Source organism: Macrotis lagotis, chromosome X (assembly GCF_037893015.1).
Source record: "Macrotis lagotis isolate mMagLag1 chromosome X, bilby.v1.9.chrom.fasta, whole genome shotgun sequence".
Classification (NCBI taxonomy): Eukaryota; Metazoa; Chordata; class Mammalia; order Peramelemorphia; family Peramelidae; genus Macrotis; species Macrotis lagotis.
This window is the reverse complement of record NC_133666.1, coordinates 467,458,952-467,473,846: the sequence shown is the minus strand read 5'-3', so window position 1 is coordinate 467,473,846 and position 14,895 is coordinate 467,458,952. Positions and strand designations below refer to the sequence as shown.

Genomic DNA, 14,895 nt, shown 5'->3' with positions numbered 1-14,895 from the left:
TATGAATATTTCCCTGATCACTTCCAAAAAGGAAATGAGGTTAGTCTAGCATGAGCTGTTCTTCAAAAAAAGTTTACTAATGCCTTGTTTTTATAATAGTCAAATGGACTATCTCTTATGATTAAAAACAACAGCATCCAATATATTAACTATATCTGACAATGTGCACCTTTATTTTGTTCTGTCCTCTGTCACTACATTGTAAGGAGGCAAGGGGAGAGAAGGTAGGGAGAACATGTTTCATTATTAGTTCTCTAGAACCTTCATGGATTTTTCATTTACTCAGACTCTGTTTTAGTGATCATCTTCATTTATACTATTATACTTATTGCATAGTTTCCTTGGTTCTGCTTACTTTCCTTTGCATCTATTTATACATACTTCTCTGCATTCCTCATATTCATAATTTCTTGTTGCACAATAAGTTCAATTACACTAACATATAATTTATTCAGTCATTTTCCAATTCATGAGATTGTTATATTTTGGTATATGTTACATATAGTATATATTTGGTATATCTGTTATATGACCTTCTTTATAAAGTCACAATGTCTTTTGTGATCACCATGTCTTTGCTATTGTCCAATAATCATTCTTTTTTGTACAGTTTTTCAAATATCACTGATTGTGCTCAGCAATCATAGCTCCAGAGCTTTCTGTACTAGGGATATAAACAGTCTGGGCCCGACAATATATGTGTATATATATATATATATATATATATATATATATATATATATATATATATAATCATCAGTCATTGAATTAGTGAAGCTTAATGAAAGCAAACTGAATAAGAATTCTCTATTTTACCACAATTCTAAATATTTCTAAAACCCAAGCCCCCCCCCCCCAGCTAAGGATAGACTAATCATGTGATACATAAATTAAATTGAGTTTCTCTTTTCTTAGAAGTTGATGGATTGTCAAATGTCATTTGCTTTTTTTGGGGGGGGCGCAAGACAATGGGCTTCCTTCATTTTTTGATAAGTTCTTCAGTAAGCTTACTGTATTTGCATGTTAATGGTTTGGTTGAAATGTGTTAGCTGAATTTTTAAGATTTGTACTCCTTTTCATTTCTTGGTTTGTTGATGACCCCCTTTTTTAGGAGTTTTGCTTTTTGAAATAATTTCCTATAGGCAATCTGATATTCAAATATGGAAAACATTTGAAATCTACTCTTCCAATACCCCTTATCCAGGGAGATTTTCAGGAAGGACATTTCTAAATATGTTGCATAAGCCTGAGAGAAAACTATTTACTAACATAATATAATGGGTGACAGAGAATTGTGTTACTGGGAATGGAGAAGGGAAATAAAAATAACACACACACACAAAAGATTAGTTTGGTATGTAATTTTAGAATTAAGAAAAACCACAACTTCAATATATTACAATATTTTAATTAAATACATTTGTTTACAGGGATAAAAAGGCAAAAACCATACATTTTATGTTGCTAACAGCATGAATACACAATACACAGTTGGGAGAACAGAATGAATTAAACTTCTTTAAAGCAAGAACTTTTTCATACTCAATTTTTATTAGTGTCAAACCTCTTTCCTCTCTTCTTTTGCCTTCTCATACCGATATTAGCTTTGCTCTTGAAAAGTCATTAAATGAACCATGATCCTAACAGAACAACTGTTTTAGTTTCCTTTACCTTAGAAGTCATAAATCTAAATGATTTTCTTTGATCCATGTCATGTCTTATAAAAATATACTGGAATTCCTTTGGCTCCTCAAATAATAACCATAGTTTCAATAAAAAGCAGAATGCCCGAATCAAGCAAATGAGAGAAAAGCTGTCCTTAAAAGCAAAGTTTGGTAGTATGAAAATCCCTCCTTTTAATAAAACTCACTTAAATCTATGGATTTTATTTCTAGATTATTTAACTATCAAAAATTAGCAGCAAACAAGAAAACATTTAAAAATATAAAAACAGTATCAAAACTTCTTCAATATACAAGAATTTGGTTCTCAAGACTGTAATTAATGTCAAGTGTCAGAGGGGCTAAGCAGTACCTTCAGGATTAATAATAAGTTTTATGTTATTTCTACCTATATTTTAAAGTCAAAATTAAAAAATCTATTATCTAAAAATCAGAAAACAATTATGAGATAAACAGTAGAGGTTTATATACTCATATTTATTCCACCCACCAAAATAATTTTTTTTTAGTTTTTTTTTTTGCAAGGCAAATGGGGTCAAGTGGCTTGCCCAAGGCCACACGGCTAGGTAATTATTAAGTGTCTGAGGTCGGATTTGAACTCAGGTACTCCTGACTCCAGGGCCAGTGCTTTATCCACTGTGCCACCTAGCCGCCCCCACCAAAATAAATTTTAAAAAATTTCATCACAAAAATGAATAATTCAAAGAATAATTGTTAATGGGCAAATAGAGTAAAAAAGGAAAATTTCATCAATTAAAATTGACTTATGAAAAGAAATCACCATTACAAAATAGGGCTTCGAAAAAGAGCAATGTGGAATAACTCAGAAGAGATGAAAAAAATTTTTTTTAAGGTTTTTGCAAGGCAAATGGGGGTTAAGTGGCTTGCCCAAGGCCACATAGCTAGGTAATTATTAAGTGTCTGAGACCGGATTTGAACCCAGGTACTCCTGACTCCAGGGCCAGTGCTTTATCCACTATGCCACCTAGCTGCCCCAAGATGAAAATTTTTAAAAAACTACTTATACACAAGCATGTTTTATCAAGTATTTAAAAATGAGGAAGGTCAGTTGAAAAACATATATGTGTTAAATGAAATTAATGCAGATGACAACATGAAGGATATAGTCAAAAGCAAAAAGGAATCTCCAAAGGTATGAGCTTCCTCTGTGGAAGAAGTTTAAACAGCAAATAGCCATAAATTTCCTTATAGTTTTTCTTGTGAGCAATAAAAACAGACCCTCAGACTGAAGATAATAGTTGAATATGGTGAAAACCTATTAAATTCAAATTGGGTCTTTTTTTAAAAGATGTTACTCATCATCTTTTACTCTTAAATATATTTAGGCCACAATTACAAGCTTCTATTGTAATACAAAGTCCAGGATGAAATGATGAGTACAAAATGACAGGGAAAAGTTTGGCTACCTAAAAACCAAAAGCTCATATCCTAAATATAAGCTCTCTCTCTATAAAATATAAAAGGGTAAATTACCTTAAATTATTGCTTCCTTCTTTTTTTTCTTTTTTGGTTTTTGCAAGGCAGTGGAGTTAAGTGACTTGTCCAAGGCCATACAGCTAGGTAATTGTTAAGTTTTTGAATTCACATTTGAACTCAGGTCCTCCTGACTCCAGGGCCGGTACTCTATCCACAGTGCCACCTAGCTGCCCCAAATACTGCTTATTTCATAGCCCATTTAGATTCTGATGATGAACTTGATGTCAGTGGAAAACATTAAGACAATAAGGCTTTTAATTTTGTGATACTTGATCAAAAATATATACACAAACTCAAGACAACTTAAGTTCAAGCAAATGACGATTGCAAAAATCTAAGATGAATATAACTATATGAGAAGACATACAGAAGATAAGTATTCCTCTAAATGTTAAATAAATAAAATCATATTTTAGATGCAATAAGGGACTTTTCTACTAAAGGAAAGTTATAATTAAGCAGTTTGAAAAACTAAGAGTCTTCTCTGCACTATGAATTATTTATTTTATTTCGAAGGTTTAGATTTTCTTTAAGTGTGGGCAGGCACATTTCAAGTAAATAATGTTCTGGCTTTTTTTTTATCAGAATATTACATAAAGAGCAACAAAATGACTCAAGTGTACTATGGGATTTTGCTTTATTTCCTATATGAGAATCCTTTTTAAAACCTTTGTAAATTTTTTGACAACCAGACAGTCATGAAACCTCAAAGTCATAGGTGACATGTTTAAATACCTTATTGAAAACTGTTACACCATGTTTTTTATGCCCTTGATTACAATGCTTATTCAACAGCAATATAAGCTAGAATCAAATTTTTAAAAGTAGAACAAAACTATTTTAAGTAACCTAATCTCAATTTTCCTTATTATATCCCTCAACCTTCTTTCCCAAACATACTCAGGCCTAAATTTCCTTTTGATACAATTTTTTTCTTCTCTATTCTTTCCATTACCCTGATTCTACTCATGTACATTCAAAATGGGGTCATATTTTGCACTAAACTATTTGTGGTCTTGTTCCCATCTTCCAACAAACTTCCAATTTTTAGTGGTTCACTCTGTCCCCAAACCCCATTCCCAGTTCAAATCTGGCCTTAGACACTTACTAGCTAGATGAACTTACACAAAGTCATTTAACCTCAATTTGTCTCAGTTTCCCTCAATTGTAAAATGGGGTTAATAATAGTACCTACCTCCTCCCTGGGATGTTGTAAGGATCAAATGAGATTATATAAATGCATTATTTAAATGCATATTCCATTCTCCCTTCCCTTGATGCAAACTGTTGTCTTGTTATCCCAATTAGGTTCAAAGAAATTATATATTTCCTTGCCTGGCAATTCACCTCCCCTTCCAGTGCTAGGAATTCTTATACAAACTGGTCTCTTAAGTCACATAAAGGAATTTTGTTTCAATTAAGTGTTTATTGAAATCCACCAATATTTTCACTACTATTCAGCATGCTCTCAATAATATTCTTACTTCATGTTATCTTTTATTTTGTAAAAGATTTACATCGGTTTGGCTTTTATGTAAAAATTCAAATAAATGTATTAAATAATTCCTGTGCTTCTAACAGACTACAAATAAAGGAAAAGGATAGGATATATAATGTACATAAATATAAAAACTGAGCATTCTACAATAGGTGCAATTCTAAGTTTTAAAAAGGAAACTTTATATATGGGAAGTAATTATCAAAATAAATCAAACTTACTCTAAGGTCTGTCTCCTAACATTTTCAAAACAAAAAGTTAAGGGTACTGGCAGATCCTGGCATCCATCAGTCTTTGACAAGAATACGAGATGCCTCAGTGAATTCTTCAATTATACTTCTTGCATAAATTACTAAGATTTTAGATAAATTCTAAGGCAAAAATTCATTGACAATTAACAATAGGTCAATTAAGATGGATCATTATGCTCAACGATTTCCTAAAATTAAAAGGAAACTTAAAACATCATAGGAAAATCAATTATTACTCAATGTTGTTTTTTAAAGTGACAAATATTTAAAACTCTTTTATTTTTTCTCCAAATTATTAGCATTCTGATGAAACAGATATACTTCACCAACTGATGTGTTTCCATCTCTTTCTCTTTAATGAAGGTGACTTTGGTCAATACTTTATTATTAAAGAACTCCATTACCTTCTTCAAAACATGCAGTTCATACATTTGACAGTTTTACTGCCATAGTCGATACATTCTGGTCCAATACATTCGCAACAGGCATTATGGAACCAACGATATTTAGATGCTCCCATGGATTCACAAGAGATCTTACACTGATGTATTGACATACAATCATCAAAATATACCACAGTACACATGTGTTCTGGAAACAAAAAAGATACAGGATATGAGGAGAAAGTAAAATAAAAAATAGCAATGCTTTGTATAATAATAATATTTAATATTCATTTATGCTAATTCTTCCATTCAAGTTCCATGAATCTACTCAGCAGTCCTACAACAGGAGAAAGTCAAGTGTCTCCAATGCAACATGAGTCTAAGAAGGCCTTCTTATTTAGTTTAAGTACAACCCTAACCTAAGAGCAGAAAATTATCAGTGAATATGAGCTGGGTTCTAGTGTTATGCCAAACAAATGGTCAAAGGGCATCATATTTAAGTAGTCAGTATTAATTTTTCAGAATACTAGTTTAGTTCAGAAGAAAGGGTCTTGGGGATTTCCCACGGGTCTGTGGATAACACTTTTGAAAACTTGTGGTATAGACAGAAATTCCAGTGTGAACATTTAATTGCCCAAGAGTCCTCACTGATCTCAAAGGTTCTCCTTCAGTTTGGAATGGATGTGTAAATAAAATTAACATTTTTAAAAAATTACTGCTTGTGCCACCAATTGATTAAAAAATGTTTTTATTGATGTCTCCTGTTTTTTAACATTAACATGTTAAAAGTATTTTCTCCCCCCCCAACTTCTAATATAATAATAAACAGTATTAGAGAAGAAAATAAATCAACTAATCAACACACTGAAAAGGTTAAAAAAACTCGTGTAAGTTTTCACACTATTGGGACTTTCCACCTCCATGAAGGGGTGGGTTGAGGGTGAATATTGATTTTCAATTTTACATTTTGAAATGTTACTTTTCCAAAGATATGTTACTATTCAAAACTAAATCTTAGTTAAGGGAAATATAACTAAATTGATGTTTCTATATCTTCAATATGTCTTCTGTAATATTGCTCTGAATCTTCAATGAACAAATATTTACTGAATTTCTGCTATTTTCAATTTCAAGCTCCCAGAAGACAAGTACAATTTTGTTTTTATTTTGCATTCCTGCACATTTACTTGCTTATAATAAATAATTGCTGAGGTCTACACACAAGTTCAGGTATTTAAAACAATTAGTTCATTTTAAGAATTTTGAGTTCCCAACCTTCTCCCACCCTCAAAGCCTACTCCCACTCACTGAGAAGGCAAGCAATATGATACCCATTATCCATGTGAAATCCTGTAAAGCATATTTCCATACTAACCATATTGTCAAAAAAAGAGATGAAAAATAAAGTAAAAATTGACAGATTTTAATGTGTACCTAAAATTCATGAGTTCTCTCTCTAGAGGTGTAGAGCATTTTTCATCAGGAGTCCTTTGTAGTTGTCTTGGATCACTGCATTAAGCCTTTAACCACTGATCATCATTGTGCTGTTCTTTACACAATAATCTCTTGATTCTGTGCCCTTCACTTTCTATCACCCTTTGTCATTTTTTTGTAATAAGATAGTATTCCAACATAAATCATGTACCACAACTTGTTCAGCCATTCCCCAATTGATGAATATTCTCTCATTTTCTAATTCTTTGTCACTATAAAATTACTGCAATAAATATTTTTGTGCATATAGATGTCTTTTTTTCTTTTCTTTTGATTTCTTCAGGATACAGACCTGGTAATGGCATTACAAAGTCAAAAGGTATATACAGTCTTAAAGCTTTTTGGGTATAGTTCCAAATTGTTCTCCAGAATGGCTGGATCAACTCACAGTTCCATCACCAGAGCATTAGAGCATCACCTGCTCCTTAGCATTTGTCATTTAATTTTTCTGTCATGTTAGCCAATCTGAGAGGTATAAGATGGACTCTTGATTTTTCCCTAATTATTAGTGATTTAGAGCATTTTCCCATAAGACTATTCACAACTTTGATGTGTTTTTTTCTGAAAATTATCATTAAAATTTTTATATCAATTAGGAATCGTTTTTATTTTCAGAAGTTTGGCTCAGCTCCCTTTACATTTGAGAAATGAGGTCTATCATAGAAGTATGCATAAAATTCAGCCTGATCCAGTTTCCTGCTTTCTTATTCTGGCTGCAATGATTTTATTTGTGCAAAAACTTCTTAATTTCATGTAATCAAATTTATCTATTCTATCTCCTATGATCCTTTCTATCTTTTGTTTGGTTCTAAAATCTTCCCTTATCCACAGATGTGACAGGTAATTTATTTCATGTTCTCCTAATTTGTTTAAATCATGTTCCCATTTTGACCTGATTTTGGTACAGAGTGCGAGATGTTTGCCTCTGTCTAAATTTCTGAGAGACTACTTTTCAGTTTTCGCAGTTTTTCTCAGCTAGTGAGTTATCGCCCCAAAAGCTGGGATCTTTGGGTTTAAGGATAGTAAGATTACCAGTCATTTACCACTGTATATCATTTACCTGATTTATTTCACTGACCAACCACTCTATTTCTTAACCACTGTGTACATAATTACCATTATAGTTAAAGATATGATACTGCTAGACTACTCTCACATTGGTTTTCATTAATTTCCTTGATATTCTTGGGCTTTTGCTTTTTTAGATGAATTTTGTTATTTTTTTCTAGTTCTATGAAATATTTCTTTTGACTGGTATGTTACTGAATAAGTTAACTAATTTAGATAGAATCGTCATTTTTCTTATGACATTATTAATGACTATTATTACAATGACTCATGAATTCATGAACAATTAATATTTTTCCAACCTTAATTTGTGTGAAGTGTTTTGGATTGTATTCATTTACATATTGGGTGTGTCTTGGCAGGTAGACTCCTAAGCATTTTATACTGTCTGAAATTATTTTAAATGGAATTTCTCTTTCTATCTCTTCTTGCTAAGTTTTGTTGGTAATATATAGAAACACTATTTTTTCCAGGATTAATATGAATTTAATTTTCTTATGCCATAAATCCAAATGTATCTATAGCTCCCCCCAACATATATGTATGAGTATATAATGTATGTAATTGTGGATATCCATGTAACAAACCATTTTTATTGTCAATATTCCTTTTTATGCCATGTGATTCAGCAAATCAGTGTTCTATTGAACAACAGTATGGTTAGTTCAGTAATCTAAGTAAATACCTGGTGAATAGAATAATTTATGAAGGAAAAACTGCCTTGAAAGAACATCCAGATTTACCTCCAGTACAATATGAACTTGTATTTTGTAGCAGACTAACTTGTAAAACAATTCACAATCCACTTGGTTAGGTTGATTATTGAGTTAAGTTTTGGACCATAATTTCTATTTTCAAAGAAATCAGTTCCCTCCAGTATATGCTGGCATATCTGAGGTGGATCCTTTCTGCAGAATTTAAATATTTCCTGAGACACTGTTTTCAAATTTAAAATAATCCTGTAATAATAAAAACTAATGTTTATACAATACTATGTGCCAGATACTATGCTAAGTGCTTCATATTCATCTTCTCATTTGATCCTCACAAAAATGTTATCCCAGTTTTACAAATAAGTAAACAGAAGCAAACAGGAGTTGAATTGCCAAGGTAAAAAACTGACATCATGTAACCTTGTAGTTTAGATTCATTCTTAATTTAATGATTTGAGTTTCTATTTCTTTTCAGTCTCCCATAGTACATTCACTGTCAACATTCTCAGTAAGATCTGCACAAAACCTACTCTCTAAAAGGCCAGTTAGATACAGGTACAAGCTAAGCATGGAGCAGTACAATTAGTAAGTATCTCATGGCATTTGAATGCCTTTTTCATGAGACATACTGTCTTTATGTAACTCCAGGAACAAATCAGTTCCTCTCCAACTACCATGCCTGGCCTCCCTCCAGTAAGCCAACAGCAATAGACAAAGTGACCCCTGTGGAGCTCAAGGATCCTTCTAGAGTTACTGGTCATTGCTCCCTTTGTAATTCCCCAAATCAGTCAGGTTCTTGTCAATCTTTTGAACAGGCTGCAGAAACCAGCTTGGAAATAAAAGGTTGTCCCAGTGGTTGAACCAGTTGTGCTTGCCGAGCAAATGTAGCTGGCTTGATAAAAACAAACATCTTCTGTATTTGCTTTGCAGTCAAATCCTTGGTTTTTTGAAAGACAGTTTTTTGAGATTCCTTCACAACTCAATTCATGAACCTGCAACATCGTACCAAAGGTGATTAGACCCACCAGAGTATCTGGAGGCTCAGGGACATCTGAGGATCATCTTCTTTCAGACCTATCAACAACATAGAGGGAAAAGGGGTATCTGAGACCCTCTCTGCACTATGTATTCAATTGTACAAAATTGGAGCATCAATTCTGCCTACTGATCCATCTCAGAAATGCCAGCATATGCTGGAGGGAATTGACTTCTTTGAAAACAGAAATTATAGGCCCAAAGCTTAGCTCAATAATCAACCTGACAAAATGGACTGAGAATTGCTTTACAAGTTGGCCTGCTACAATGTACAAATTCATATCATACTGGAGGTAGAACTGGATGCTCTTCTAAGGGAATAAACAGACATGCCAGAGGGGACAACCATTCTTGTGGCAGCTAGATGACCACACATTCCAGTTGTGAAACAAACACCATATTGCTCCTCATCTTTCTGAATAAACTTCAGATAAGTTGCCATGGTGTGTAAAGAAACTAGGTCAGATCATGGACACCTTAAGATGGAAGTAACTAACAGCTATCTGGGGCCTAGTACCAAGTACAATTCAACACTAATGATTTACATAGTTTTATTTTTTATTCTTCAACTTTGTTCAAGTTGTTAATTATTTCACCTAGATTTTTAGTTCATTCTCTTGGGTTCTCTAATTATACCATCATATTTATCTATAAATAGTAATGGTTTTATTTCTTTATTGCTTATTCCTATTTTTTCAATTTTCATTTTCTTGTTGGTTATAGCTAGCATTTTGAGTATAATACTGAATAAAAATGATGATAATGGACTTCCTAGCTCCACCTGATCTCATTAAAGTTTCTGATTTATCCCCTTTACAGGTAATGATTGCTGAGAGTTTTAGATAGATACAACTTGTCATTTTGAGAAAAGTTTTGCTGATTTTTATGTTTTGTATTGTTTTGAATAGGAATGAGTGCTATATTTTATTAAAAGGTTTTCCTGTACCTATTTAGATAATCATGATTCTGTTGATTTTGTCATTTCTATGATCAATTATGGTGATAGATTTTCCAATACTAAACCAGACCTGCATGTCCTGCTATAAATCCCATCTCTTCAGAGTATAAAAATCTGTGTGATATAATGATGTAATCTCCTTGCTGATATTTTTATTTAATTTTTTTGCATCAATATTCATTAGGCTATATTTTTCTCTGTTTTGATTGTCCCTGGTTTAGGTATCAGCACCATATTTGTGCATAAAAGGAATGGAGCGGGGGTGGGGCAGCTAGGTAGCACAGTGACTAAACCACCGGCTCTGGAGTCAGGAGGACCTAAGTTGAAATTTGGCCTCAGACACTTAATAATTACCTGTGTAACCTTGGGCAAGTTACTTAACCCTGCTGGCCTTATAAAAAAAAATAAAATAAAAGGAATTGAGTAGCATTTCTTCTTTGCCTATTAATTAGGTCTTTGAATTATTTAATTAGGTCTACTTTTGCTTTTGCTTTGTCTGATATCATGATTACTACCCTGCCTTTTTTACTTCAGTTGAAGTAATAATAGATTTGGCTCCAGATCTTATTTTATCTGTGGGTGTCTGTTTCAAGTAGGTTTCTTGTCAACAACAAATTGTATATTCTATTTCTAATCCATTCTGATCTCTTTTGTTTTATGGGTTAATGCATTCCATTCACATTCACAATTATGATTACTAATTATATATCCCTCTAATCTGTTTATCCTTTTTACTTTTTTTATTACCCTGTCCCTCCTCAAGAATCTATTTTGCTTCTTGACTACTACCACTCTTAATGTACCCTCTCCTTATCATCCTATCTCTTATCTCCTTCCCCTCCTATTTTCATGTGGGAAAAATTTGGGTAAATTAGATTTTTATATCTAATTGAGTGTATATTCTTCCCTCTTTGAACCAGTTTAAATAAAAGTAAGTTCAAGCTTTGACTCCCTCCCATTTCCCCTTCCACTATAAAAACTCTTTCTTGTGTATCTTCTTTATGTAATTTTCAGTATTCTTCCTCTCTCTTCCCCTTACTCCCAAATGCAATCTTCTTTCTCACTTTACCCATTTTTTCAGATCATCCCAAAATAATCAACTCATACCTCTATCTATGTATATTTCTTCTAACTGTCCTACTAATGATCATCTTTTATAGGAATATAAATGCTTTAGTCTTATTTAATCCCTGATGATTTCTCTCTCATTTACCCTATTATGCTTTTCTTGAGTCTTGTGTTTGAATATCTAATTTTCTATTTAACTCTGATCTTTTCATCAGGAATGCTTGAAAGTTCTCAATATCATTAAAGAGCCTTTTTCCCCTAATGCAGGATTAAACTCAATTTTATTAGGGAGGTTATTTTTGGTTGTAATTTTAACTTCTTTGCCTTCTGGAATATCTTATTCCAAGCCCTCCATTCCTTTAGTGTGGTAGCTGTTAAGTCTCCTTTGATCCTAATTGTGGTTTCATAATATTTAAATAGTTTCTTTCTGTATTTTTGCAATATTGTCATTCTGACATGTGCTCTGAAATCTGGGTATAATATTCCTGATCTCTTTCAGGAAGTGATCAGTGGATTCTTTCAATTTTTACTTTGTCCTGCAGTTTTATTACATCTAGGTAGGTTTTTCTTTAAAATTTCTTGAAAGAAGATGACTAGACTTGAGGTTTTTTCATGGTTTTTAGGTAGTCAGTAATTCTTTTAAATTTTTTGAAAATCTTTCCTTTTCCCAATTACACGTAAAAACAATTTTAACTTTTCTTTTTTTTTTTTTTGGCAAGGCAAACGAGGTTAAGTGGTTTGCCCAAGGCCACACAGCTAGGTAATTATTAAGTGTCTGAGACTGGATTTGAATCCAGGTACTCCTGACTCCAAGGCCGGTGCTTTATCCACTACGCCACCTAGCTGCCCTTAACTTTCATTTTTAAAAACTGAGTCCCCAGGTGATGCAGTGGATAGAGCACCGGCCCGGGAATCAGGAGTACCTGAGTTCAAAACTGGCCTCAGACACTTAATAATTACCTAGCTGTGTGGTCTTGGGCAAGCCACTTAACCCCATTGCCTTGAAACCCCAACCCCCAAAAAATTGAGTCCCAAAATCTCTCCCTCTGCCCTCCTTGAGAAAGAAAGCAATTTGACATTAAATTACATAAAACAATTTCGATATTAGCCATATTGCAAAAGAAAATGCCTACCTCACCCTCAAAAAACCCCAAGAAAAATAAACTAAAAAAAATTATGCTTCAATATGCATTCATATTTCATCAATTCTTTTTTGGAAGTAGATAGTCTTTTAATCACTGGAATAGTCTTAGATGTTTGTATGAATGGGAATAGCTAAGTCATACAATATTACTGTTACCGTGAACAATATTCTTCTGGTTCTACGAAATCCATTTTACATCAGTTCATACATGTAAGTTTTTCTGAAACCATCCTGCTCATTGCTCCTTATAGAACACAAATATTATATCATAATCAAATACTACAATTTGTTCAACCATTCCCCAATTGATGGGCATGTCTTCAATTTCCAATTCTTTGCTACCACAAAAATTACTATCACGAATATTTTTGTACATATTGGTTCTTTTTATAAAAAAATCTCTTTGGATACAGACTTAGTAGTATTGCTGCATCAAAGGGTATACACAGTTTTATAACCCTCTGAGCAAAGGTCCAAGTTGCTCTCCATCAGTTTACAGCTGTACCAACTGTTCTTAGTGTCCCAATTTTTTTCTATGCTTTCCAACATTTGTCATTTCCTTTTTCTATCACCTTAGACAATCTGGTAGATGTGAGATGGTACCACAGGATTTTTTTAATTTGCATTTATCTAGTCAACATTGATTTAGAGTCTTGCGTTTAAATGTCTAAATTTTATATACATATATAAATAAATAGATGGATAGATTAGAAATAAAAATACCTTTGATTTCTTCTTCTGAAAAAATTCCTGTTATTATCCTTTGAACATTCATCAACTGAGGAATGACTATAGTTCAGTAATACTTATATTATCTCTATTTGATTCCATGTCAATTATTTTTTGATGAGGAATTTCACATTATCTTTTTAAAATTTTTTTTGTCTTTGCTTTATTGTTTCTTTTTTTTAGTTTTTTTGCAAGGTAATGGGGTTAAGTGACTTGCCCAAGGCCACACAGCTAGGTAATTGTTAAGTGTCTGAGTCCAGAATTGAACTCAGGTCCTCCTGACTCTAGGGCTGGTTCTCTATTCATTGCTCCACCTAGCTGCCCTGCTTTATTTTTTCTTAATGTCTCATGGAGTCATTAACTTCCACTTGATCAATTCTTATTTTTAATGAATTATTTTCTTAGTGAGGTTTTGTACCTCTTTCACCATTTGGTCAATTCCGGTTTTCGGGTTTTTTTGCAAGGCAATGGGGTTAAGTGGCTTGCCCAAGACCACACAGCTAGGTAATTATTAAGTGTCTGAGGCTGGATTTGAACTCAGGTACTCCTGACTCCAGGGCTGGTGGTCTATCCACTGTGCCTCCTAGCTGCCCCCAATTCTGGATTTTTTAAAGTGATTATTTTCTTCAGCATTTCAGTTTTTGTGTCTTTTTTACCAAGATGCTGTCTTTTCATAATTCTCTTGTATTGCTCTCATTTCTATTTCCAATTTTCCTTGACCACAATTTCATTTTAAACATAATTTTCCATCTTTCTTTAGCTTTTTTTAAGGAATTCCTTTTGGGCTGCTGTTTAATTAGCATGATTCTTAGAGACTTTCCTTGTTAATATTTTCATGTTGTTGTCTTTTGAATTTGTATCTTGAACTTTCTTTTTTTGTTTGTTTCTTTGTTTTCCTCATTTCTTGATTGAACTTTATGTTAGAGTTGGGCACTTCTCAACTTAGGGGGTAGAGACGAGTGGTGGCACTGTCTAAAAGCTTAAGGTTGTTTGCCTTACTGTTTTCACAGCAGATTCTGGAAGGTATCTAAGTTTGGATGCTTCCAAAGATGGTGCTACTGTGAGCTGAGAAGAGGTCACTGCTCTCCTGGTCTGTGTTCTAGTCTTTAGCCAGAAAGAACCTCTGTTCTCTTGCAAATGTAAGTCCTTTCTGCTTTAGAACTAGAGCCCTAGTTCATTCTTCATTCCCTGAAACTGTGACCAGGGCTCCTATCCCCTTTCAAACATGAGAATTCCTTTCTACTATGACTAGGAACTGGATAATAGAATTGGCAAATGTGTTCAATCTTTTTATGTTGTTTTTTGTTTGTTTGTTTTGTTTTTGCAAGGCAATGGGAGATGGTGTTCAATCTTGCACCAAAAGAAAAGTAGG

The 14,895-nt window shown here is 33.1% G+C and overlaps 1 protein-coding gene across 2 annotated transcripts in view; it reads right to left on the bottom strand.

The window, feature by feature from the left end:
* Positions 1-873: 873 nt before the first annotated feature.
* TWSG1 (twisted gastrulation BMP signaling modulator 1) overlaps positions 874-14,895 on the bottom strand; it is a 73,306-nt gene continuing 59,284 nt past the window's right edge. For both annotated transcript variants that reach the window (XM_074207028.1, XM_074207027.1), the window contains exon 5: positions 874-5,519. In XM_074207028.1, coding sequence (XP_074063129.1) covers positions 5,338-5,519 — 182 coding nt within the window. In that variant the 3' untranslated portion in view covers positions 874-5,337. The remainder of the gene's footprint in view (positions 5,520-14,895) is intronic.